Here is a 26,926-nt window from a genome sequence, read left to right on the forward strand (position 1 = left end):
TGCTGCCTCTACACCTGTCTATGGAAATTAGATTCCTCAGTGTCACGAACCGCACAGCAGAGAATCGATCTGCTCTGCGAAAGAAAACAAGTAAATTACTTCACATAAATAATTACAAACTAACTCCCCTCTTGTTTTTCATCATGATTAACTTGTGGAAAATGATGGGTACCCACACCAGTGTGAAGGAGCACATTTGTAAAGTGACACCTGCAACAGAGCTGCAGTCTTGTAAGTTCATGAAAAAGAAGCCTGTGGCTTGGCGACAACAGGTATCTAATCTTCCAAATACACACAATAAGAGGACATGTATGTATTTTACCACTTTAACAATGATTATCTATTCCGGTTTACTTTCCCTAGAACTTTATCAGGTCTATTTTCCTGCTTTCTTTAAGATATTTAATGACGCAAACTGACATTTTGAAAAGGCTCGTTTTACCCAACAAATACGCTTTAACTGTTTGTAATACATTCCTCTGCAAATCTTACTCTGGTTAACATTATTTAATGATCAGTAGCAAGTATTGGGGAGCTATGGGTTGATCCGTCAGTCAAGCAAAGAATTAGGCAATTTCTAATTTATGTATTGGATTTCATATAGATCGAGTAGAGTGGATGGCTTGGGCCTCCAGCGTAGTAGTTTTGGAACCTTTGTAAAAATATATTGCCCATCCATGTTTTTATGAGGAATTCTCTTGACCATTTCTAAAATAAAATAACTTCGGTAATCTATCTCAGGTATTTATTGCCGCTATGCTTGGTTTTCTTCCTGTATTAAAATACAGCATATGAAGAGACTTCCATGTGGAGTACGTAAATAAAGCTGAATTGATTTTTCCTATGGCGGCTACTTAATCATGCAGCAAACAATCTGGTCACTGTAAGTAATAGATGTACAAGTAAAGAATATGACTCACACACAATCATGTTGTAGCTACTGTTTATTATAGCCTTCTGTCAGGACACACCAAGCAGTGACCCCCCCCCCCCCAACAAAGAAGAACTCAACGTACAACCTGCAACTGTTTTAATTTAGGCCTCTAGTTTGACTCCTGCTCTCCTCTGTATGTAGACACAGTTGACTAAAGTGGACGAGGCTCATATATTTCTCTAGTTGTACAATCTTAATCTGTTGAGCCGTAAAAGCACACTTGTTCACACAGTTTTTTTTTTTTTTTGTTACAGTAGATTAAGACTAAGACTTAACTATTACTTGTGTAGGTCCAGGAGAAGACGCTTAAGGTCCTTTCTACTGTAGCTGCTTCAAAACGCACATATTCCAGTTAAGAAATTGGTTGGATTCACCATTTTGAGGAAAATACAGAAATCACAAGCATCACACGAGGAGAAAAAAAAAAGGTACAAAGTCAATATTTCCAAAGTAAAAGTGAACAGTCCTGTACCCTATGGGGGAGTTTAATGGAGTTTTTTTTTTTTTTAGCTTGAGAGAAGCTAAAAATCAGACAGCTACTCCAGGCTTACATTTTGTTACTCCGCCTATCCACATTGCTGCTACATACATACTCTGGGACACAGGCACCAACATTCAAAAACACATCAGCTCTATGCACGCAGTCATCACAACTTCAGGAATTGATCAGTAGGCCCATGAGGAGGGTTTGGATGGATAGCAAAAATATGGCGAGGGCTGTGGGACAGAAGATAGTGCAAGGAAAATGGTGTAGCCCTTGACGGGTGAGGGGTTTGAGACTCCGCAAATTACATTTGGGATGCAGTATTTTTTGTTTCTTTCTTTCTTACCCATGGTTACTGTGAGAACACATGCACAGTTCAAAAGCTGTGGGCTGAAAAGGTTCAGGGGTGCAGGGTTGTGGCACACCATTTATCCATTAAATCCATATCCTGCAGTGCAATCAGCTGGGAAAGCCACACCCACTCAGCTAGCTGCCACAGCAAAAAAAAAAAAAAAAAAAAGCCCGAACACAAAGAAAGACAGCAAAGACATGCCCAAGGTCAATGCTCTCGCTCCCTCACACGTACGCACGTTTCAGAGACACAACCACATCTTAAAACACAGACGGTCGATGGTCTAAAAAGTCTGAACAGAGAAGCCGAGTTACAGTCGCCTCGTCCCCTACGCCTTTGCGTCACTCGCATTTTCTTTTTCTCCATTTTCAACCTCCATCTCGTCATCGTTCGCCTTAACGTCACTCTTCACCGTGTCTGCTTCTTTCTATTAACAGAGGGAAAAAACAAAACAAAAAACAAGTCAAAACCTTTTACACTCGGGCAAAAAAAAAAAACGCCCCATTGTGGCTGCTGTAGAGAAAGACTAACTTTTACCTTGGAGTCCCTCTCAGCAAATTTTTGAAACATGTTGGCGTAGATGCGCTTGTCCTTCTCGTGCTGCTCCCTAATGCGTTTCTGACAGAGGGCCACCTGGTGAAATAGAAAGACGTCAACAGACCACGAATAACATGTTAATGATCACCTGCCACTTGGAATACGTCTTCCTGAGTTGGTATATCAGCGAAGTGACATGTGCAATGAGGTTCAAAGAAAGACGAGGCATGGCTTAGCCCAGAGAGCGATAAATATGTGAAGCCCATGGAAAACTTTAAATTTGTGGTTATTCTCACTAAACATTTTACAGACATGAAAACGAGGACTTGCAGTATCAAACACAACACTGGTGACAAAGAGAAAGCAAGAGACATACAAAAGACAAAGCTCAACTCTTGGCGTTTCAATTTGAAAGTATGTCTATTTGTTGACATCATCAATCATTCTCGGCTACATTCCACGCTGAGGATTTCAACACGGCACAGAAAATGCTTTGCATGACCAGAGAAGGCGAGTGCAACAGTAAAGTCCTCATTCACATTGAAAGTTGAAGAACAACTCCCCTGATTACAAAATGTACTACTTGAGAATCTAAAAGGGACACGCAGACCAGAACACGGGCGTGAATCCCTCAATTACAACCAGGAAATCACACCAGGACTTCCAGACATTACGTCTGAAAGTGACAGTCGTGTTTCACAGCCAAACCATTTCACCAATTCTGGCTTACAAATCTAAACTTATCTTTCTTTCTGGATCAGTAACAAACATAAAAGGAAATTCCCGTTTAAAAACAGACAAAAAAAATAACAATATAAGAGACCCAGATTGGAAAACTGCAGGTGTTGTACCTGACTCTTGGCAGCCTTGTTGCTAGGATACAGCTGAGTAACTCGTTGGAAATCGTCTCTTGCTTTGTGAAACTCCTTCATGCCAAACAGTGCCTCTCCCCTACGGAAGAGAGCCTTCTCATTGGTTGCATCCATCTCCAGAGCCTGCGATCATGAAAAGAATCCAATCAGACACCGGTGAGGTCGTTTTTAAAAATGGACTAAAATGACCATTTCAGAGGAGAAAATCTGCTCATCACACAATTGTCTAACTGTTGCAAATGAAAGATAGATGCTGGAAACCTTATCACAGTTTTCCAGGGCTTGGTTTGGCTCCTGCAGTTTGAGGAAGCACATGGCCAAGTTCAGATGCGCAGCCAGCTGCAACACTTTTGTTTTCTTTTCATCTTCTGCTGACAATCCAGATTCATGTTCCAGCCACGACACAATCCTTTTGTACTGCACAGATGCTTGTTTGTATTTTCCCTCCTGAAGCAGAGAAAAATCGTCTCATTACAACACGTGACAGAGTGTTTATCTTGAAATTATGAGGCTCAACTGAGATATTCTATCAATGATCAAACTCCAATATATTACAATTCTTGTATCATCAATATTCGGCTGTTTATCATTTTTCATCTTGGTCATTTTGCTCTAAACTCCGAACAGCAAGTAGTCAAAGGCTGCCAACTTAAAGTCTGGTTCTGCTGAAGGCTGCTTCCCTTTCAAATACTTTCTTTTTTTGTCGTCATACTTACTCATGTGGGATTTACTGGTTTTGTCCGACTAATACACGGGGTAATTGTGTTATAATTGGTGCTGCTCAACTGACGCCGAATAATCATCTATTCTCCTCAAAAACGCACCTTAAAATACTGTGTCCCTTTCTCTTTCACAATGTTGCTCTGCTCAATTTTTTCCACCGTGTTCATTTCCCATGACTCCTTTGCCTGAATGGAAGAAGGAAATAAAACGAATGACCATTTCAAAAGGCCAACGAGAATTAAGTTGCGCATGTCAAGACAGCATTAAAATTGACTTGCCTTCTCAAAAGCCAACAGATTGATCTTGTACTGCAGTGTTGCGTCACCGGGAATGTTAAAATGTGCATTTCCTGCATTCCCATAGCCATATCTACAAAAGACAAACACGATTAAATGCAAAAGTATCAAACTCCTGCTGCATTTTAGAATACAACTCAAGTATGGCATACTGAAGAAGAATACGATACTTGTGTATCCGTTTTAGTTTTAGTAATGTTCAATCTTGTGATGCGAATTCTGAAGGATGATTTTAGTTGTTGTTCATACACAAAAGGAAAATAAAGACAATGTCGAGGTTTTTGCTTGAGAATTGTCTGAAACACTTAAAAAACATTTCTGACAGAAATTCGCACACACAAATATAAGACATTGAAGCGATGAGACCCAGAATGTGATCTTACTTCGGTTTCATGGTGAAGAGCGCCTCCTCTCCTTGCTCCATAGCCATGATAGCTTTCTCCACTCCAACAGGCAAACGAAGACTCTCTCCATCTCCAATCTCGAATTTCAGCTCTCTCTCGTCAAACACACGCCCGTCGCAGGTCCCCTCCAAAGTGACTGAAAGGAGCCCAGAAGTATTATTACTTTAAATCGCCGACAGATCTGTTAATGTGCAGAAGCCCTGAGAGTCATGACAGCTGAACTCATATGCAGACATTGTCTCTCTCTGGAAAGATGTCTACAGTTTAAGAGTCAGTGAAACCTAACTACTGTATTTTTGATAGCAAATTCGATTTATTCATCAGTGTATGCGAAGAAAAAAAAATACAGAATTTTTCATGGAAATATTCCCAATATTAATCCTTTGCTGTCAAATGCTGTAATGACTGACCAATTGCAACACAAATCCTGGTCGACTCCTCCCTTGTAAGAATCAAACTTTATAGCCGCCTTCTGAGTATTGCAGTGGTCCCAAATAACTAAAACATGATCTATTCTAGCTTGAGAAGCATGCACTTGGGTCAGAGGTGATTCAAAGCGGCTTCTGTGACTTTTCCTGTACATCTCAAAAATCCAGCTGTTTGAGCAGCTTTTAGAAATGCCATAAAAGTACATCCTGATCTGGTAATTGGCATTTTTGGAACAACAACCCCCAGAAGAATATACAACTTCAGTGCAATCATTTTTTTTTTTTTTTAGCGTTGACTGATTCTGCTGCAGTGGAACTCTGTGAGAAATCCCCTATTTAAATCATCATCATCCATCCATACACTGCAACATCGAATATGCTGGGTTTTTTTCATGCCTCAGAAATATAAACAAGATTCAATGTCATTTGTTACCTTCAACAGCAGCTCCTTCATTAGGTTTGGAATATCCTTGCCCTCTGGTGATGATGCGTCGGATAATCCCTCCATTTTCCTCATCGGAAATGTCCTCGCCATGAAAATCAAACAGTTCCACCTAACAGGAGAGGAGACGCGCAAGTTAATACCTTCCAAACTTTTCACAATATTCAAACACATTTCGTAGTTCACCAATAGGATTATCCATGCACTATAAAGTGTGAAAACAATGTTTTGTTTTTACCTCAAAAATCAGTGTGGCATCAGGGGGTATTTTGGGTGGGCTGCCTGCAGATCCATAGGCATACTCCGGCTTACAGATGAGCTGGCACAACTCTCCAACTTTCATCGTAGCCACACCAAGGTCCCACGCCTTTATCACTTGCCCTGGAAGCAAAGAGGCCAGATTAGAACGCCTTGGCTTCGCACACATGGTGGGTAAATGTTCACGGGTCTGTTAGATAGGAAACCAACCTTTGCCCAACTCGAAGGAAAACTTTTCTTCTCGGTCTCGACTCGAGTCAAACCGAGTGCCATCCAGAAGAGTCCCCACATAATGGACAAACACTTTGTCTCCGATCATCGGCAGCTCTGTGCCTGTACCCTCCCTCTTCACCAGCTGAAAGAAAGAAAGAAAGAAAGAAAGAAAATTAAATTCCAGTTGATTCTCGGAGACACAAACAAAACCAAAACCTGCCTTGCATTAATTTGCATCACAAGCGGTGAAGCTGCCAAATTATTCATTGTGAGTGATTGTGAGCTCATTCAATTCTGTCAAATTTTAAGCCACACATTAGCTGGAGTAATGGTTTGCAGGTATCAGTGGCCAACCGTGTGTGTTATTCAGAACACACGATAATAAAACCTGACTGTCGAACCCGCAGCGGGTTCTCTTTGGGCGTTTTTTTTTATTGCACGTTTGAGCCGAGCTCTCTGCAGCTATTTGTTAGCCTAGCCCGCTGCGTAAACAAGCGCCCGACTCGCCGGACTGTAAAGTGGAAGGGACCCTGCCCCTTACCTTCAAAACACCCCCATCTTTCTTTTGTGTGATGTCCTCCCCTTCCATCGGGATGGCGTGTTGCCCTTCGCTGGCCTGTTCCTCTGCAGTCATCGTCATCGAGCAGATCGCCCTCTTCCCCCTCTCTGACCCGCAGCAGCAGCGGCTAAAGCTAACTCCTCCTCAACCCACGCCGAGTGCAGGGAGCGAGGCTTCAGCCCAAACTAATGTCCGCTGCAGCTACAGCTAGCCGGCGCTCGAATAAAGCTCCCCCGCCGGAGTCCGACCTCGTCTGCTTCGAGCTCACTTGCGCGGAGGCTCTTGCCTGCGTTGTCCGTGTGCAGCTGCCGCGGGCGTCTCGGAGTGGAGTGTACGGCTCTCGGCGCTTCCAGTCCACGTTGTCCTGCAGTCTGCCACCCGACAAGCGCTCAAAGAAGGGCATAGAACTTTCCAGACAGTCTAGGAGGAACTAGGAGGACGAACCCGCGTTGGAGTGGGTTCGAGTTAGACACAAGCGTCGCCCGGGGAGGCGGTGCAAGTAAAAAAACCCAACGAAAACTGCAGATCAAATAACTGTTACACACTAGTTTGTATTATAAATCTAATTTTATATAGTGACTTGTAATTATATTTATTAGTGATAATGAAAACAAATGTTATGATGTGGTAAAGGTACATTTCCCCGAACGAGCGTTTCTGAACATTGTAAAAATGAAGCGCTTCTCGCTGTAACTTGCTCCCTATTGGTCGGATTACGTGACCACTTCCGATTATTGGCGCGAATGTGGAACAGCTACGAGTCGAATGACACGCACCTAAAAACACATTTTGTTGATCACGGCGGTAAGTTCGCAGCAGATGAGTGAGTGATGATCCTGGTTAGCAGAAGAATCATCACAGTTTTTCGTCACGAAACTTTAACTAACCGTACAGGAAATCTGCTCGCTGCAACTAGCCCTCACCACGTCTGCTTGACAAGTTGCTGACTTCCAGTCAAATATCGGTATGTATGCAAAACAGGAAGCCATGCAATACAAGAACCGCGTAGTTGTCATTGTCTGTTTGGAAATGTCACATTTCCTGATCTTGTTTGAATATAAAGACTTGTTCTAAAGCTTTCATTATGTCTCCTAGAGATGGAGGGTGGCAGGTCCCAGTTTCCATTTCCCTACCAGCCCTATACGATCCAGGAGGAGTTCATGCAGACCCTCTACAATGCACTCGACCAGGGAAAGGTTGGCATCTTTGAAAGTCCCACTGGAACGGTATGCATGAGAGGAAAAGCAGAGCAGAAGTTGTGAAACGTCGTTGATGGCTGTTTGGCTGACTGTCAATTTGTCTGTTCACCTTAGGGCAAGTCCCTGAGTCTGATATGCGGAGCACTGAGCTGGCTCACAGATCACGAGGAGAAAAAGAGGCAGGAGAGGGCTGTCCTGCTTCAGGAGGGGGAAGTAGCTCTCTCCACATCTGCTGCCCCGTCCTCCACAACCAGCTCCTCAACAGAGCCAGACTGGATCACCGACTTTGTTCAAAAGAAAGCTGAACGAGATCTGGTGTTCAAGCTGAAGGTTAAGAGCTTTCTGCTTGTGAATCTAAGATGCACACCGTCTAGCATTTAATTACAGATGAATGTGTTTCTTTTAGGAAGAAGAACAAAAAAGGCAGAAGAGGGAAGAACGGTTAGAAATGATCAGAAACAATGTTCAACTAAAGTATGCTTTGAAAAGAAAGGTAAGCTCTCTTTCACATTAGCAGCTAAACAAGTCACTCCGTCTGGTTGTATGCCTGACTACATTGACCATTCTTTAGCCATCAGCTTTGGAGATCACTTATTCCAATGGCATTGTACATGTTTTAATGGATATGCTCAATACAGACACGCGATAACCCATTATGGTGTCTATACTCATGACTTGTATCCAATCCTATTTTAAGCCCAATCAGTGTAGAAAATGGGGAAATCCCAAAGGTCTCACATAATTCTTTAACTGTTTGTTTCTATAGAGCTCTGAGGAGGAGGAGGCATTCAAGTTGCTTCATCTCAGTAAAAATGATCACGCTGGGGCTGCGGCAGATGAAGAAGACGAGGAGATCGTTGTCGCAGAGTACGAGAGTGATGAAGAATCAAAGAGTAAAAGCAGGTGAGATGGGGAAATTAAAAGTGTCAAAATCTCAAATGGAAAGAGAGTGATAGCTGTGTGTCTTTGCTCATGTGTCCAGATTCTTAGGCGCGGAGGATGATGAAGATGATGAACTTGTTGAAGAGCATGTAACTAAGGTGTGTGTGCGTGCGCACTAATCCTATAAAACATAACATGGGAACAAGTTGTGATTGTATCTGTAATGTTATTGCTGTTTGTAGATTTACTACTGCAGTCGCACTCACTCCCAGCTCGCCCAGTTTGTGCACGAGGTTCAAAAGAGCCCCTTCAGTAAGGACATCAGTGTGGTCACTTTGGGCTCACGCCAAGTAAGTAAACACAAAAGCAACCAGTAAGAATGCTCACTGTTGATTTGGTGACATTATTGTTTTTAGAGAAAATGTGGTAAGAACAGAGTTTTTGATTTATTTCAGCATCAAGTACATTGGCAGAGACCAGCTTAGATGAGGTTGTTGGAAAGAAAGCCATAATAATAATTTTAAAAAAAGAGATGGTGACATGACATACGCCTAATGTACACTGCAATGTTACAAGTTTAAATCAAAGCGAAGTAACTTCAAAACAATCAATTCCCTAAAAGACATTTATACTCGATACAACCAACTTCTCTCCTATGCATAATAACAGAAGCAATATATGTGAATTATCCAATTTATCATCAGTTCATTAATCTTTTCGGAGACGTGTTTTTTTGTTTAGTTTTCTGTTGGCATTGGTGAGCAATTTTTTTTTTATCACGCAAAGGTGAGAATACTAATGGACCTCTTCAGTAGCTTGATAGTCTATCTTTTATCTCTAAAAATCTATTTTACTCTGACACTAAACAGTGCCTGCATAACAAAAAGCAGATTAATTTCCCAAAGCAAAACAAAATATTTTGTTTCCAAGTATACAGTACCGGTAAATATCACAAGGTAATATATGAAGAATACAGTGACTTATAAAAAAAGGTTGTATAATCTGTATAGCTGACCATGCTTTGTAACGTGTGCATGTCTATATATTGCTTTCTAAACTAAAAATGGTTAATTTAATGAAATACTAGTTATTGGGATGGGGTTGTTTTCATAGTGATTCTTATAAAAGGTTATTTACCATAGTGTTGGGGTCTTTTGCATTAGCAAAGCATCCCCTATTACCAGTTAGTGCACCTGATTGATATATTTATTTCTAAGTGATGGAAAAAAAATGTGCTCGGACATCAGCACTATGCACATGTTACCTCAAATGATACAATGTATTTTTAAATGTACATAAATCCAGTAAGGCGTATTAATTATAAATAACACATTGTATTGTAAGATACTAATAATTGATATTATATAGACAATGTTTAAGGGAAGATTAAACATTTTTAACTAGTAACTGAAAAATATGTGTGATTTTGTCGGGTTTACTCAACTTTGCAAGATATTTTTGTACATAATATAATCTTGACCACTCACAGTGCTTGGGAAGTCAATAGAATAACAAATTAGATTTCCACAGGACCTTCAATCAACACTTTACTAAAGTCTGAATTAAACTGTTAAGACGGTCGCAGCACAGGCACCTGGAAAGTCTGTTTTCACTTAAAAAGAGAACTTTTTGATAGAACCAAAAGACAAAAATGTTCCCAGGGTTTGTATAATCAATCTTGTTTTGCTTCAGGATAATCACAAAAGAAAATATTATTTCATGTCAACAGACGCTAATTATATTGATGAAATACAGTTTGTCCAGCTACAGTCCATAAAGTGGACCTTCCAGCATTTCTCACACTCAGACATTTTTGGCATAGTTCTTCTATAAAACACAATTATTATTCATTGCATTTGGCCCACATTCTGTTATAATAAATTTCCATACTTGGCAGAATCTGTGCATCAATGACGAGGTGCAACGCCTGGGAAATATTCAGCGCATTAACGACCGCTGCATGGAGATGCAGAAAAACAAACATGGTGAGAGTGATTTCTCTGCAGCTTCACCGATACTGCGAGAAATGAATGTCTCCTCGGGCTCTTGTCCAAAGCTGGACTCTCGTGCCAGTCGCTTTATCAATTCTCTCATTTTGTAGAGAAGCAACAACAGGAAGAGGGCACCAAAAGAAAGCGAGGCCCACCGAAGAGCGTGTGTCCCCATAATAAAGCTTCAGCTCTGCAGCAGATGAGGGACGAGGTCCTCGGGACCGTCCACGACATCGAGCAGCTGCTGAAACTCGGCAAGGAAATACATTCGTGTCCTTATTATTCCACGCGCCTTTCAATTCCTCCTGCACAGGTAAACCCATCCTCATAGTGCTACGCTACGGTTTTCTTTCACAAAATATAAGACCATTTCCTTACAAGATTTCTGATTTCGTCATTCCTCTCTTTAAATAGATCCAGTTATAAATCTGGAGTTTGTGTTTTTGTTGTAGTTGGTGGTGTTGCCCTATCAGATGTTGCTTCATGAGGCTACAAGAAGAGCCACTGGAGTCCAACTAAAGGGACAGGTACAATCTACAGATTTAAATATAGATAAATAGAAGAAAAATTATTCACGATATTAATTCACTGTAACCTTTATGTATACTTGGGTAGTATTATTATACATTATCCTTGAATAATGGCACAGAGTTTTGAATAAGTAATCACTGTGATCAAACATCACAGTGAACATCATTATATTATGTGACTGCTGTTTCTTTGCAGTTTCCTATATATGTTACATAAACATGTGAAATACATATCAATAAAAATAGTGACACAGTAAAATGTATAACTATTATGAATATTATTGTTCTTGATATTGTTATTCATCTCTAAAACACAAGATTTTAAATTTTTTTGGCATGTATTTTTGGAAAGATGTCCATGAATTACCCTTTTTGAAATCCAAAAAGTTTCTCAGCTGAAGTATATTTACAGGTGGTGATCATAGATGAAGCTCACAATCTCAGTGACACGCTCTCCTGCATCCACAGTGCAGAGCTCAATGGATCACAGGTAAAAGAGTTCTTTTTTTATACAAATTTACACGGTTTCGACTGTTGTTTTTGCCACGATAATATATAAACAAGAATGTCCTGCAGCTTTGCCGTGCCCAGTCCCAGCTGACCCAGTATGCCGACCGCTATAAGTGAGTTCCTTGCCGAACGAATGATCATAACTTGAATATCGCCTTCCCTATTTTACTATTGATAAGTAAACGTGTTCGCCATCAGGAGCAGACTCAAGGCAAAGAACTTGATGTACATCAAACAGATTCTGTTTGTTATTGAAGGGCTTGTTCGGGTTCTGGGAGGTGAGCGCCGACAATTACTTTCTAATTTGTAGCTAATATCAATGGGCAGCAGGGTTAACCAGGTAATGTGCGGACGATATAATTAACCGTCATCGTATTTCTGACGTTGTGTTTTGTCTTGCAGGTAAGGTGGGGCAGAATCCACAGAACCAGACAACACAAGCAGGTGTGTGCATGATGAATATGTAATAATAATAATAATAACACACAAGGAAATAACATAAACTAGTCGTTCTTCTTTGTCTTTCAGGAACAGAGATGTTTACCATCAACAACTTTCTCTTCAAGGCTCAGATTGACAATATCAACTTGTTTAAGGTACTTTGTAGAGTGATATTTAAAACAAACAACAAAAAAAAAATCACGTATGATGTATGTGGTAGTTGCACGGCAAACTACAGATTTTTATACCTTGGTGTTTTTTTTCTCCATTTTAGTTATACAAATACTTTGAGAAGAGCATGATCAGTAGGAAGGTAGGTGTGTCAGTACATCATATGATCTATACCAAGAGTTTTCAAAGTGTAAAAAATATCCTCAAAATCAGCTTAATTGGAATCATTGTGATTGTTTCTTGAAGAAGAAAAAAAAAAATCACGTTGTGAAAAAGCAACCCTCTATAGTTTTCCTGCAGCTGGGCCTGGCTGAGACTTTTTTTTTTGCCCACATACATCACTTTGAAAACCCCTGATCAGTAGAAAATACAATCGGTATATTTCTGAGAGTGGGTCACTGTAAAATTCCATGTCTGTGTTTTCTTTTCTGCAGCTGAGTGGCTTTGTGGAAAAGTACTCGGGCTCAGGTGTTGCTCTGCACTCACAGAGCAGCTCCAACAAAGAGAACCGACGCACAGAGGGCTTAAATCGCTTTCTTCAAACGCTACAGAGCGGCCCGAGCTCGGCACCAGGTCGGATATCAAAGTCTATAAAATGCCCTTCACATTACAACTCAAACCAAATTCAGTCGGAGATGATCTCAGTTCATCCATTTCAGTCAACAATACAATACAATGGAGTAACGATTCCACACGTATACGACATTTACCGGTAGTTTGTTTTGTTTTTGTGTTAATTGGTACTTTAAATTACTATTCTTCACCATCCAGCTGAGCCTCACAACTGCCAAACATTCTGCAATAGAAAATCTTTTAATTGACACTGATTTGATGCTATAAAAAAACTGTATCCAAAAGAAAAGTTCATTGTTCAAATAAAAACAGTCAAACTATGAAACCTTTTGTATTTAAGATTTATTTTACGTGAACTAAAATATTGATTATTTTCTTGTCATACTTTTTCTAATTTGATCTTGTAAGTCATGAAAATGGAAAATACAGAATCTTACAAGTTTCTTGCAATCAAGACTATTTCTACATTTTGAAACCGCAGGTCATGTTCATGACAATCGAAATGAAACATCTTAGCTCATATTCTACAAGTGTAGAAACAAATAACAAAAACGATTCACATTTCAATGACACTGGCCTGTATATCTGTCTCCCTTGTGTGCTGTTCCTACAGCCGACCAGCAGGGGTCTGCAGAGGCAGAAAAAGTGCTGTCTGCCTCTCCTATGATGCAGGTGGAGGGTTTCCTCATGGCTCTCACCAACAGCAATACAGATGGCCGAGTGGTGGTTCACAAACAAGGTGGGACTTCAAAACAAGACGAAACAATAAAGGACAGAAGTGTTGCAGTGTAAAATGACTTGACTTGTTTCCTGCTCAGGCACCTTGTCGGAGAGCAGTGTGAAGTTCCTCCTGCTGAATCCAGCAGTCCACTTCTCCCAGGTGTTGAAGGAGTGCAGAGCGGTCATCATCGCAGGAGGAACCATGCAGCCTGTGAGTTCCTGAAAAGAAGTAATCTGTCATTGTGTGAGGTTTCAACGCACTAAGGTTTGTTTGTATGTAGGTTTCAGACTTCAAACAGGAGCTGCTGTTTTCTGCTGGAGTGCGAGAGGAGCGCATCATGGAGTTTTCCTGTGGTGAGTGGCCCATTTCATACCTTCTGCAGTTATCAGTTTTTATTTTGCAGTCTGCCTGATGTCATAATCAGAATTTCTGTATGAAAATGGAGTATTTGATTTTAGAATTTTAGTATTAATTTATTTGATTATATACAAAAAAATATTCTTGTGGAAAAACCAAACAAACAATGACCACATTGTTCATAGCGACGTAGTATTCTTAACTAAACCATGAAGTGAATGGTAAAAGCATTGTATAAGTGAGGTTTGCAAAATGTGACATGGAGACCACTTCGGTTGACTGGTGGTACATACTGCACCAGTATTGCATAAAGATAGTTTTGTTTGACTCTATAAAAACACAGACCCGACTGTATTGCTTTAGTGTCATTTTGCCTGCTTACACTCTGCAGGCCATGTGATTCCGCCCGAGAACATTCTTCCCCTCGTCTTGTGTAGCGGCCCATCTGGTCAGGAGCTGGATTTCACTTTCCAAAACAGAGATTCTCCACGCATGGTAACAACAAGTCAAACTTGCAGATGCCCTTGCTGTAAATTGACAGGCACTTATCGCACAAATGTTTTCCCTGCTCACAGATGGACGAGACGGGGCGCATTCTGTCCAACGTGTGTAATGTGGTTCCTGGCGGCGTTGTGTGTTTCTTTCCTTCATACGAATATTCGAGGCGGATCATCTCGCACTGGGAGGCCAGTGGCTGCCTCACTCGACTGGCTAATAAGAAGAAGGTATGTGAGACACATGCATTCTGAAATGAGCTTTGAAAATGTGAATCCATTCTCCTGAGTGAAGTCATAGGAGGCACGTTTGAGAAACCCATCTCTAAAGACAGTTTGGCTCAATTGTGGTCATTTCCTACATATTTGATTCTCAAATTGTGGTACATGTACTACCAATAGTACATTGGTGAGCTCCGGTGGTATTTTATTTCTTATGGAATCATAAACTGATTCTAAGAAAACAGTACAACATTTAGAATAATAATTATACAAAACATAAAATTACATATTATAAACAAGTATTTTCCTTCTTTTATTTTATGAAAAAACAGCTGTTATTCTTAATGTTATCCCCATACTGTATTTAAGGAAGATAAAGAGGAGCGGCAGTTTTTTGTTTTTTTTAGAATTAGTTCAGGTATCTAGGCATACACGTCCCCTTTGTGAAATGTCTAAGCTTCCCCTACCATATCTATTATCAGGGTGGTAATAATGGTTCTTGTGGAGATAATCAGTTTTTTGCGGTGCTTCATAAAAACACATCTGTCAGTTTCAGTGTTGGGGCTGATAAATATCTAAAACACGCAGTACAGTGGCCCTTGCAAGCCCAAGAGTGGACATCCCTGCTTTCAAAGTAACGGTTCCCAACATTGTGCCTGGATCAGGGCTCTCAAAACCTACTCCAGTTCCATCCTATGTAAAGGCACAATACTTTACTAAATGTGGACAACTTTGAAAGCTTGCCTTTGTTTTAGTGCAGGGAATTACAAGTGTTTTGGAAATATGCAGTTCATACACTTCCAAAACCTGCCATGGGCAATCTGGTGCAATGTTAAATAATCTTTCAGAGTGATTTTGTGGGAATCTCAGGCTGCACGGTATTTGGAGCCCTCAGTTTGGATTTGACTTTGATGTAATTTCATTTGCAGCTACCTTTCATTTCATCATCTCTCTGCAATCGCCTTCAGTTCGAGTTTGCGTAAAATCTGCTCATCTTACTTGTAGGTCGTTTTGATGTATGTGTTACAAGCCTTCATAAGTTGTTAACCACGCACTCAAATTTCCTGACAATAAAGGGCTCAATCTTTCCCAGATCTTCCAGGAGCCAAAGAAAGCCAACCAGGTGGAGCAGGTGCTGGGGGACTTTTCCCGTTGCATTCAGGTAAAATTAGCAGTATGTCATATATATATGTTGGGTTTTCTCCTCACGGCCAGGTGCTGATTGTTTCCTCATGCATTTTTAGAGGTGTGCGCTGGACAGTGGTGGACTCACAGGAGCATTATTGTTCTCGGTGGTTGGAGGGAAGATGAGCGAGGGAATCAACTTCTCTGACGAGCTGGGCAGGTGCGAACATCTCAAAAACAACGCAAGTAACCAGCAGCCGCCGAAGGCCTGCGATACCACGTGACTGGGTGCATTCTGTGCTTGTCAATAGGTGTGTCGTGATGGTGGGGATGCCGTATCCAAACATCAAATCCCCGGAGTTGCAGGAAAAGATGTCTTATCTGGACAAACACCTGGTCAGACTCTTCCCTTGCTGTTATTTTCTAAACATTGCAAGCCAAATATTGAAAATCTAAGAGGAATGCTCACATAAAGCTGACTGCCTAATACTTTTTTTTTAAACATTTTTATTTAATGCAGCCTCACAGTCAAGGGAGGAGCCCTGGACAAGCACTGATAGAAAACCTCTGCATGAAGGCTGTCAATCAGTCTATAGGTAATGGTAGTGATGCCGCAGATACAATAGTAGTTTTTCAAGCGATCATATATTCATTCATTCAAATAGTTTGTCATTTGTCTGCAAATAATACAATTTTTACAAATAGTCAAGTTGTTGTTCTTATAAATACATTTTCTTTCAAAAAGGAAGAGCTATTCGTCATCGCGGCGACTACTCCTCCATAGTGCTGTGCGACAGACGTTACTCTCGACCCGCAACGCTCTCTAAACTTCCCACGTGGATCAAAGATCGCACGAGCACATGCAAAACTTTTGGTCCAGCTTTTGCGGCATTGCGGAAAGTAAGAACAATTCTGTACTTGCCATACACTCTGCACCTCGACTAAAACTCATGACTGCATGACTAATGGATCTGTATATACTTGTTTTTTCTAGTTTTTCCTGGAGAAGAAGCAGAAGCAAGAGTAACTTCTATCCCAAAGGACTCCACTATCATCTTTTAAAGCGTCCAGCATGATTTGAAAGTTTAAAATGTATTATAGTTTATAGAGGAATATGAGCAGAGTTGAAATGCAACAGTAGCCCTTGAATGGGTCCTAATGATAAAAATGCCTGTGATAATATTAATGGTAAATGTTCACAGCCTTGGTGGCAGCAATGTTTACAGTCGAACTTCCTGCTTCATTGTGGGAGCTATATGAGCAACTATTAAACAGAAATGCAATTTTGCTTCTACACTTTTTCAACATTCTCTGTATTGTTCATTTATTTAGTCCCAGTTACCTAAGAAGCAGTTGGTAGCATGCTGAAGATAAAGGGAATTTATTACTTGATATTTTTCATCACTTCTATTTTTATCGCTTGGGTGCCTGAGAAGGAAAAAAAAAAGGTTCATTTATTTTTTAATGCACTACTGAAAGAGCTACAACACCGACATCAGGCGCCGGGTTGGCACATGTGACTGATTCAACATCCAAGTTTTAAATATTTACGGTACTCAGTGTAAGGTGTTAATGCTATGCAAAGCTGGCTCGCTGATGTGTTTCACCAGGTTGTGACGAAATTCTGGGTTTCAATTAATTTTATTAATGTTTAATGAGATTAACTCAGTACATGGTTTCATGTAAACTACATCAGATTTAAATGGATCTATGAGCAAAACTAAAAAATCCTTTTTACAATGAAAAGTTATATTTTCAGTCGGTTTTTATAGTATTTTTAGTAATTCATACACAAAATTAGAAAATCCTATCAAATGCTTTTCTTATCAGTGCCATATGTGTTGACTGTCAATCATGTTAAGCTTCCCAGTCGTCGTCGTCTGTTGTTGCCTGAGGGGCAGGAAGAGGCGGAATGACATCAGACATCCTGGCAAATGCGCCACCAGTGACAGCGGGAGCGTCGCCCGATTCCCCTCCTGCTGGACCCTTCCCAGATATGCCTGGAAAAAGGATGGAATATTATGAAAACGTATCCCTTGGTGTCATTCATCGGGATCTGACTGAAAGTAAAAGGGGATTTCTCACCTTTTCTTCGCATGGCAAGTTTGTTAAATAGATCAGACATGAAGTCTCCACCACTAGAGGCCACTCCGACTGCTACAAAACAAAAGAAGCTGGTTACTAAATCATGCAATCAGTGTTTTTTTAAATGAGTAATTGGAACATTGACCGGTTTCACTTATTTCCCAGTGCTTCATCTTCAAAGTGGAGCATATAATTGCAACAGGACTTTTTATCGAGTTTGTTAAAGCAGTTCTCTTCAAATAGGAAATGTTGGGTCGGGACCCAGTCTGCTAACCACAAACGAGGGCAAAGACATGCTCTCTAATACCAGGCTGGACAATTAAAATACAACTGTGACCAAGTAAATCTTTTAATGAGGGTGGCCTCAAAGTGAGGTCACAAAGGCAATGGCTGTAATAACAAGCCTGCGAGAGGAGCGCAAACCCTCTCATCCCAACATGTTGTGTGACAAAGTATACACTCATGGCTGAATGCCAACTCCATACTAGTCACGCTCGACTTCGATTGCATGCTCTCGCATCATTGCTGAAGTTAGATTGTGTCGCTGTTAATAAAACATGGGGAGAGTCGCAGTCCGACACCTTGCTCTTGCTCTTTTTGTTTCTTCTTCTCCATCTTGCGCTCCGTGACGTTGCGCAACTGGGCTTTTCCGATGCCTCCTGCGTTGCGGATGGACTCGAGCAGACTGGCACGGCCGTCTGAAGGCTGGACCACCTCGCTGGGAGCGCCAGACACCGGCCCTGCAGTCAGAGAGAGGAATGTCAGTCCCTGCACTTTGGGTTCGTTCACGCCAATTCGGTTCATCTACTATCAGAAAGCAAATGGGTGTTGGGTGTGTGGATGTGTACAGGTAAGGAGTAGGTTGCGTAGGTTTTAGTGGCATCCAGCAGTGAGGCTGTTTGCAAATCAGTATCTCCAATCTCTACTCCAGCAATGAGCAAAAAGCACCTAAAAAAAAACTAGTGTTCAGTTTCTGGTGAATCATAGACGAACACCTGCTCCTAATACAAATATACAAGGCTCATAAAGAAAATGGAAACACGAGGAATCCTTGATCAAACAACAAAATTATTTTGAATATTACTTAGCAATTTCACACCTGAACTTGATGATTGTGAGACATCTGTGTGGCTGTCAGCAGGAGGAGGCGGTGGAGGAGGCGGCGGCGGCGGAGGAGGAGGAGCTCCAGCAGGAGTAGCAGCAGTGAGGGCAGGCTCGGGTGGAGGAGGTGGAGGTGGAGGCGGCGGCGGCACGTTAGGTTGGAGCGGTGTTTCTGAAACAAGGAGATGAGAACCGGAACAATTGCATGTGTGAGAATCATGTGTGCATGTTTATTTTTCACCCAACTGTTGTACACCAGACATCACAATGTGCTCAGCAGGAAGACAAACAGATGATAAATAAAAACTGACTACAAAAAAAAAAAAAATGAATAAAAGGCATGTTTGATGTGTACCCGGCGCAATGCTGTCCTCAGAGAAGGAGGGTAGATCAGGGATGTTTTGCGTTGGCCCTGATGGGGCAAATCCAGGTCCGAGGTCGGCGCTGTAGGACAGGTCGTCTGCTATACCTGGCAGGTCAGGAAGGTAGGATGGCACATCTATCTCAGGCACCTGGCCCAAATCTGGCACGTAGAAATAACTCTCTGCTGTCTATTGGAAAGAGAAAAGAGCATTTCGAAGAACGATTTAAAGTATGAATGCCATCACTGAATAGATTGTGTATATCCATCAGTACATTAATGTCCTTCATATTGAATAGTACCTGTCTCTCCAGTTGCTCTCTCTTTGTAATAGACAAGGGAGCATCAAAGGGTTTATCTTCTTTTTCCGTTTCTAGTGTTGTGTGTGTTTTTGTCACAGCCCCTGCCAAAGGATCAAGGAACACATACTTCTTGTATCTGTAAAAATGAAGATATATCAACATTAGCAAACATATTCTCAGCTTGCAGTAAACATCTGGGTCTGTTTTCACGCTGGTGTGTCGACTCACAGATTCTCTGTGGTATTGAAGAGCAACAGAGAGCTGACAGATGAGATGTTAGGTGGCAGACTGCCCAGTCCTTCCTCCGTCTCATCCTCAGACTTCTTCTTATTGCTCACGCACACTGGGAAATACATTAACTTCTCCTGAAAAGGAAGAGAAGCCAGGCACATAATGAGTGGGGAGGGGGGTGTCTGTTAAACGTCAACAAAATCTTGAATAAAGCATATCACAAATGCTGCCAAAGAGATCTTGCACACAGATGCATATGTACACAGTGACTGCAACACCGTATTATATAGCAGGGGACATTGCTTCCAGGGGATATTGAATAATGCATTTCTGCGGCAGAGAAAAATTCTATTCCAGTATGGCACACGCGCGCGCGCGCACACACACACACACACACACACACACACACACACACACACACACACACACACACACACACACACACACACACACACACACACACACACACACACACACACACACACACACACACACACACACACACAAACAAAAGGAAGATCAAGCACACGCAGCAGAAAAAATGCTAGTTTCCATAAACTTCTCCGAGATGGTGAAAACGGTGGCGTTCGCTATAAATAATACACGAGCTGGAGCTGAGACAGGCACAAATACACAACTAGGAAAAGCCACTTAAGGGGGACGGAAAAACCACCGTCACACATTTTGCAAACTAGCTTGACTGTCCAGTGACATGCGTGTGCACAGCTTCTGATATCATACATAATGGATGTGTAGTTTGTGTCTTTAAATCTTTATCATACAAGTGACCATATTTGACAATAGCTGCCACAGAATGTACCACAGTGTGTGTAGTAAGTCCTGTTTTGGGTACTTTTTAACACATACTTTATTGTAATATCATATATAATTGAGGATAGTGGGACTCGGTATTGTAAACCTTTAATAGCTTAAAAATGCTGGAATCTCTTGGTTTAAAATGTCAGATCTTAAACTTTTCAATAGATTTGGCAGCATACAAATATCTAATTGTGTTTATATCCTCATTTTTGTTCTTTCATATTATTTAGATATGTATCAATTAATCAGATTTAATTATTATACTGAAATTACATAATATACTTGTTTTCCAGTTTCCATACGAAGTGCCCTTTAAGTTGTTACACAGGGTCTGTAATCCTGTAATTTACAATGTTGTTGTTGTTTTTTTTTAACAACCAGATTGAAGTTAAACCTATATAGAATTTAGCTACTCTTTTGCCTTTTCATGGCCCAAAATTGTTAAGCAAAAAGATCAAATATGTCGGCACAGAGCAGTTTATAACAAATACATGAGGAGCACTGAAGGAAGGATCGTAATACAGATCGTAATGCATTCAACAAAATTGTGTTCAGATATGGTGGCTGTTTCTCCAGTTTTGGGCACAGGAGGGTGATGCTATATTGGCCTGATATTGATTACGATAAGGAGATCTCTCAAAAATAAGTGCTTGAATTGGGGGCAGTTCGAGGTGAAACCATGAAACATTTAAATATGCAGTCATCGTGATTTGTGTCAGAGCGTACATAAGAAATATGCTCCCTGTATCTCAATTGGCTCCTTTACAACGTGATGACGAGCCCCTGAAGCTCGTCCTCATTACAGTATCTCAGTTCTTCACCGGGCCCTACAGGCAAACACAGACTATTTCCGGTTGTTACTCAGAGATCAGTGCCAGAAGTGATAATTTGGACGTCAATAGAGAGCCTCGCCTTCAAACGCAGATAAATACCCTCATCATTATGGATGACACATGGATAGAGGATGTTGGAAAAGGTGCATACGGCCTCTCAGAAACAGGTGGCGATTCACATTAACACAGAGTATGGAATACATTATCTAGGTCTCACCTTGCTCACTGTGGTTACAGGATTTTTCCAAACAGTCTGCACTAATAAAAAAGCTTCAGCACCACGTTCTCCTCTTGTCACACAACTTTATCCAGATATTTCGGCAGGAAGATGATGGTGCATTTCATCCTGTTTTTTATTTTTTTCCACTTGCAGTTTTAGCTGTGTGAGATGAATATACAGTTTTGAAGAAAAAGATGGATTTACAAATTTGATTCCTCTACATTACATTTATATTTGCAATTTTAATTCTGGTAATCAGTTAAGAATATATTACTTATTTATTGGTCATATTTTATTCCTAAATATTATATATTTTAGATGTATTTTTCATCACTCCTTCAATTTTCATTGTTACCTTTGAAAGAGACTTTTTTTTTCAATCCTGCTTTTATATCAATCAATTTTAAAACTATTTTTAATGCATTTTCTTGACCTTAGTAGTTAGCCATTATTATGACACGATATGCTATTTGGGAAGTATTTCCAAGTACATTTTAAACCCGTCTACTAAAAACAAAGCTTGATACAGTAATGTAAACACACATTTTGCTGTGCGGTGGGATCCATTACAATAACTTCAGCTGCAATAATGTTTTTTTCTTCTCTTATTTTGTTTTACTAAGAGTTTTTTAAATAAGAGAAGAAAAAAATTAAAATCAGACTGCGACAAAACATCCACCCAACATCCAGACACCCAACCAGCTTTTTCCTGCAGCTACCAACTCCACACCAACATAAAATGAACAAAATCCACTGTAAATAAGCCTTTGGAAATATCCTATCACCTGCAATGTCTTCTCATCAAAGGGCCGAATTTTATTCTGTATTCTGTGTCGAGGGTGGGACTGTGAGGCGGGGTCTGTAGTCCCTGTAAAGATGGAGGAGTAGTCCTGCAGTCGATCTGGGGCCGGGTACTTGGCAGAGGAGAAAACCTACAAACACACACAAATGCTTGTTTGCATCTTCTATCATTTATATGGTGTCGTAGAGATAAAACACAATGTGAGGCAAGGTGCTACCTTGGTGGCCTTCTTGCTGCCTTGAATCTTGTCGACGCGGGCCTGAGCAAGTCTGATCCGGTCATTGATGATCTGCAGCTGGTGGCGGTTCTTCTCCACACTCTCCGACACCCTGAAAGGGACACCGACATAAATCAGGTACATGAACTTTCACACACAAAAGACAAAATATCTTGGATATTGGACAGTTCTATACAGGTGAGCATGTGAACTGGGCTCATCACCGATCAGTTTCACCTTCCTTAAAAGCATTTTAAAAAGCACTTCACAATTCTGAATCAGCAATTAATAAAGATGGCATAACATTGTTGCACAGCAGTCTTACAGGTTTTTGTTTTTTTTCCAGTTCATGAAATCTAATCAAAATCACACACACATGCTGCAAAGGTTATATTGGCTGTTATCTGTTATCAGTGTCACTGTCGTGTCGTCACGCGAGTGACTTATTTACTCTTTATGCTGACAGAAATCCGTTTTCTGCTTTAGGCAGATGCGGTTGATTTCCTCTAAAATGAGACCTTCTCAGAAACATACCTATGCAAGGGTGAGATGGTTCAGCTATCCACCATTTTTTTGACTGTATGATCTAGCCGAAGCACATCTCAAACGTCTTATTCTACTACTTATAAACACAGATGTCAACTGGCCGTCCAGAAATTGAAAATTCTTCTTCTTTGACAGACTCACTAGTAACACTTTCTCACATTTCAAATTACACACAATAAAGAAAGAGCAACAGGTTTCAACCTTCTGCCAAATGGTGTTTAGAGTAGTTAGTGTTTTTTGTTGTTCTTGTAAATATTATGGTGCTATGAAGCGCTTACTGATGATAAAACACAGTGATGTGAACAAGTCATGAAGGAGCTGAGAGGGATCGAGGTGAAACAGTTAACTTGTTGATTGACTTATGAAGCCTTTGCTTTATGTTTGGTAGTGAAACCCGGATACGTCATTGAAACTGAGAATATATCAAATTAATTACCAGTATTAAAACATCCTTGCTGACAGTGAAAACCTTGAGTTGTCTCACCTGGTAAACGTACCGTTTTTTAGGATAATGCGGCACTTTATTTATTTTGTACTAAAAAAAAATAAATAAAAGCTAATGAAAGAACAGCTTTACTGGATGTGTCCATACTGTGGCTTGACTTGCAATGTTATGATTTAATGAACACAATGCCAGTTTTCCTCATGAAGTGACGCAATTCAAGTTTGGGGTTGGTGCACCTAAAACAACCGGAAATGTAGTACAAGTACTTGCAACTGGGGTGATTGGATTTTCCCATAGTCCCACAGAACATATTGAGCCCTGATAAATTAACACACGACAAATGGTGTGCAAATACTATTCACTCGAAACTAATATTCCTATTAAACTGCGCTTCGGCTTTAACACACTTCATCCCTGAACAGAATCGAGAGTGCAGAAATGAATATTAGAGGAAGATGAATGTTACAGCAGCTATGCTTCATCCAGCTACAATCAATTTCATAACTTTTTTTTCACTCAATATTTTTGCTTGGACCAAAATGCTCAACCCACTCAAAGTTAATGGAGTCTAAAGAGATCAATTTTCTGAACTAAAGCCAAACTCTGTCTCAGTCTCCGTCGTCTGTCTCTGCAGACGACTGGGAAGCAAATCTTCGAGCTTGTGATTTGCTTACAAGAAGAACACGTTGTTGTACTTGCAGCTTGCGTATGTCCATGCTTACCTTCTGAAAATGTCTGTGGAAATGGTCTCCAGGTACAGCAATGCATCTGTTATCTGATGAATAGCCTCTTCTCTTCGCAGGTCTGGCTGGATGAGAGGCACCGAGTACACCTGCCCCTCCAGACAGTGCTTTTGTGTCATCCTGTAAAACACAACAGCGATCGCTCAAAGAATAAGCACATCTGCTGCAAAGAGAGACAGAAAAAAATTCAGCTTGCCAGCTCACTGCTGGTTTTCAATGTGTTTAACCAACGATCCGAACATAATCAAGACCATGAACTTTCACGGTCAAACAGACACGGATGGAACATGAGGAGTCCTAATGTTTCTTTAATTCAACAACACAGCTCTGGAGTGATCTGCAGTTTTCTCACACAAACCACTCGAGTCTTTCTCATCTGACTCTCACATGACGGAGATGAAATGTATACAACACTATCACGCTTTAATCGACACCATGTGATCCGCGCAAAGCTGGAGTAAGTGACATATTGTAGGTCTTACCTGACCATAGGTGTTGTTTCTTGTTAACGTTGATGTCATATATTGAAATAAAAGCCGCTTCGTGTGTGAAAAGCACCCAGCTACGGTTTAGCGACACAACAGTTTGTACTTCCGCATCGCGAGTCACGTGACCACGACTGAAAATACAATGATGCCTTCTGGTCCTGTGGGAAATGTCAGTTTTGTATATGAACGCAGACCCTATGAGTATTTGCAAGCACTGCATCGCAAACTGAATACCCCCCCACCCCAAGATTAAATTTTTCATTAAATAATTTAATGAAAATAGTTTGATCAATTAGTAGTCTATAGAATTTCAATTATGAGTGCAACTGGAGCTCAACTTCTATGAAACAATACAATAGAAGGGTATGTCAAATCCAATGAAAAACAAGAGCAACAAAAAAAAATCTCGTGTGAAGCACTCTTGTTGGAGGCTGACCACTATGTATATGTAGTTTTCATGTTCTTCCACGAGCATGTTACTCCTGGTGCTTTAAGTTCAATTCACCCTCGAAAAATGCATTTGAGGCTAACCGATGACTCTAAATTGCTCATTGGTGTAAATATGACTTTGCCTGAATATCTGTCTCTCTGTGTTTGCCCCTTGATGGACAAGCGACCACTGCAGGGTTAATAGAGGCAGACTAGGCTGAATAGTCTGCCTCGTGGTGGTGTAGTTGTTCGCATTCTTACTTCATAAGAAGTAAATTCTGGGGTTAATTACAGGCCAAGACGCTTCTGTGAAGAGTTTGCATATCTCCCTGTGCCTGTACTCTGGTGTCCTTCCACAGTTAAAAAAAATCATGCATTTGTAACTGATTTTATGTTAATTTATGAGTGATTATGTTTGTCTTGTGATGAGCTGGCAATTTGTCCTGCCTTTGCCCATTGTTGGCTAAGCGTGGTCTGCTGAGGTAACATAATGTTATGGAATTTTGTGAGATAGAGCCAAAGATGAGGAGTCAGGATTTTGATAATGCACAGGACGGTTTCTTTTTTGGATAACAAAAGGATACAAACACAAGGCAATCGACCGAGAGCAAGGAATCTACACCGAAGAGAACTTCAACCTAAATATCTCCCACTGCTAAAGTGAACCTAATTAATATAGACAACCGCTACCAGAACAATTTGTTGTTATTCAAATCAGAGTTTATGACTCCTCTCCATGCCAAAGCATTACAACCTTCTCACATTGTGTAAGAGTGAGACCACAGTCAAGCTATAATATTTCATATCAGTCCCTTCTGTCATTAAATTTAAATGTTAACAAAACCAAAACATACGGACCAAATACATTTGAATGTTAACAATTATCCAACTCACTATCAGAGACAGCAAAATCAGACTGGATAAATTCACTTTTTATCCTTGTCACATTTCAGAAGCATTTAATTTCATCAACGTAAAAAAACCCCACTAACACTTCCAAGTGAATTGTGGGTTTCCCTTTTCCCTTTTGTATTTATATTTGTCCTGGTTTATCTATGTTTCAACAACCATTTCCAAGCTGATCCACTGTCCCACAGACATCCTCTCACAATAAACATACTAATTGTTTATTCCTTCACCCAAATTTGGCTGCAAAACATCAACAAGTTGGCATGCTGTGAGACAGTGATGACTGAAAATACCTTCATGCCAAACATGCAATCCTAGTCCACGCCAATCAACTGGGAGCGCAATAGACAGTCCGTGGTTATGTTGTGTTCAATCAAGCTAAATTAAGAGGGAGAAAACATCAATTAAAATCAGTAAAGCCGTTGAACAAACATCATTAATCACATTTGATCACAGAATCACACAATACTGAAAATGTGTTCTTTTTGCAAAGTCAGATGTCAGTCTCAATGTTAGTTTGTTAGTTCAGTTAGTCGCAACAGGCTGCAGACAGTCATGGTCACCCCCCCCCCCCCCCCCCCCCCCTACACATCTTAGATACTTAACAGGATTCAGTGGAGCTGATCTTTTTCAAAGTAATGTAATGACTACCCAGAATAATAGCTTTATACCTCATC

General features: G+C 40.6%; 3 protein-coding genes across 4 annotated transcripts; 1 reads left to right on the forward strand and 2 right to left on the reverse strand.

Annotated features, from left to right (window-relative positions):
• Positions 1 to 999: 999 nt before the first annotated feature.
• Positions 1,000 to 6,895, reverse strand: fkbp4 (FKBP prolyl isomerase 4). Of its 2 annotated transcripts, none has more exons than XM_080504195.1 (11): positions 6,485 to 6,895; positions 5,941 to 6,085; positions 5,711 to 5,853; positions 5,464 to 5,584; positions 4,582 to 4,738; positions 4,181 to 4,271; positions 4,004 to 4,087; positions 3,441 to 3,626; positions 3,159 to 3,302; positions 2,308 to 2,403; positions 1,000 to 2,197 (listed from the first exon to the last, which is right to left on the reverse strand). In XM_080504195.1, exons 1-11 carry the CDS (start codon positions 6,581 to 6,583, stop codon positions 2,099 to 2,101), a joined length of 1,365 nt encoding a protein of 454 aa, XP_080360321.1. In that variant the 5' UTR covers positions 6,584 to 6,895; the 3' UTR covers positions 1,000 to 2,098. The 2 variants fall into 2 exon arrangements, with proteins under 2 accessions (XP_080360321.1, XP_080360320.1); XM_080504194.1 differs by having other exon boundaries at positions 2,302 to 2,403.
• Positions 6,896 to 7,599: 704 nt separating this feature from the next.
• On the forward strand, positions 7,600 to 16,972 carry ddx11 (DEAD/H (Asp-Glu-Ala-Asp/His) box helicase 11; the record flags this gene model as incomplete). The annotated part of the gene is made up of 26 exons (XM_080505132.1): positions 7,600 to 7,728; positions 7,816 to 8,031; positions 8,108 to 8,194; positions 8,468 to 8,604; positions 8,684 to 8,741; positions 8,826 to 8,933; positions 10,481 to 10,568; positions 10,685 to 10,887; positions 11,027 to 11,101; positions 11,517 to 11,594; positions 11,681 to 11,727; positions 11,813 to 11,892; positions 12,017 to 12,058; positions 12,143 to 12,210; positions 12,330 to 12,368; positions 12,661 to 12,799; positions 13,413 to 13,538; positions 13,618 to 13,730; positions 13,801 to 13,873; positions 14,269 to 14,372; positions 14,453 to 14,602; positions 15,687 to 15,755; positions 15,838 to 15,938; positions 16,030 to 16,114; positions 16,239 to 16,314; positions 16,464 to 16,972. The coding sequence occupies 26 exons, from the start codon at positions 7,600 to 7,602 to the stop codon at positions 16,661 to 16,663; spliced, it is 2,691 nt and encodes an 896-aa protein (XP_080361258.1). The 3' UTR covers positions 16,664 to 16,972.
• On the reverse strand, positions 16,968 to 25,033 carry wash1 (WAS protein family homolog 1). The gene is made up of 11 exons (XM_080505133.1): positions 24,906 to 25,033; positions 24,403 to 24,543; positions 22,690 to 22,801; positions 22,456 to 22,602; positions 19,796 to 19,932; positions 19,568 to 19,703; positions 19,260 to 19,455; positions 18,903 to 19,076; positions 18,385 to 18,543; positions 17,804 to 17,875; positions 16,968 to 17,718 (listed from the first exon to the last, which is right to left on the reverse strand). The coding sequence occupies exons 1-11, from the start codon at positions 24,911 to 24,913 to the stop codon at positions 17,576 to 17,578; spliced, it is 1,425 nt and encodes a 474-aa protein (XP_080361259.1). The 5' UTR covers positions 24,914 to 25,033; the 3' UTR covers positions 16,968 to 17,575.
• Between the last annotated feature and the right edge of the window lie 1,893 nt (positions 25,034 to 26,926).

The sequence above is a fragment of the Blennius ocellaris genome, assembly GCF_963422515.1.
Source record: "Blennius ocellaris genome assembly, chromosome: 11".
Lineage (NCBI taxonomy): Eukaryota > Metazoa > Chordata > Actinopteri > Blenniiformes > Blenniidae > Blennius > Blennius ocellaris.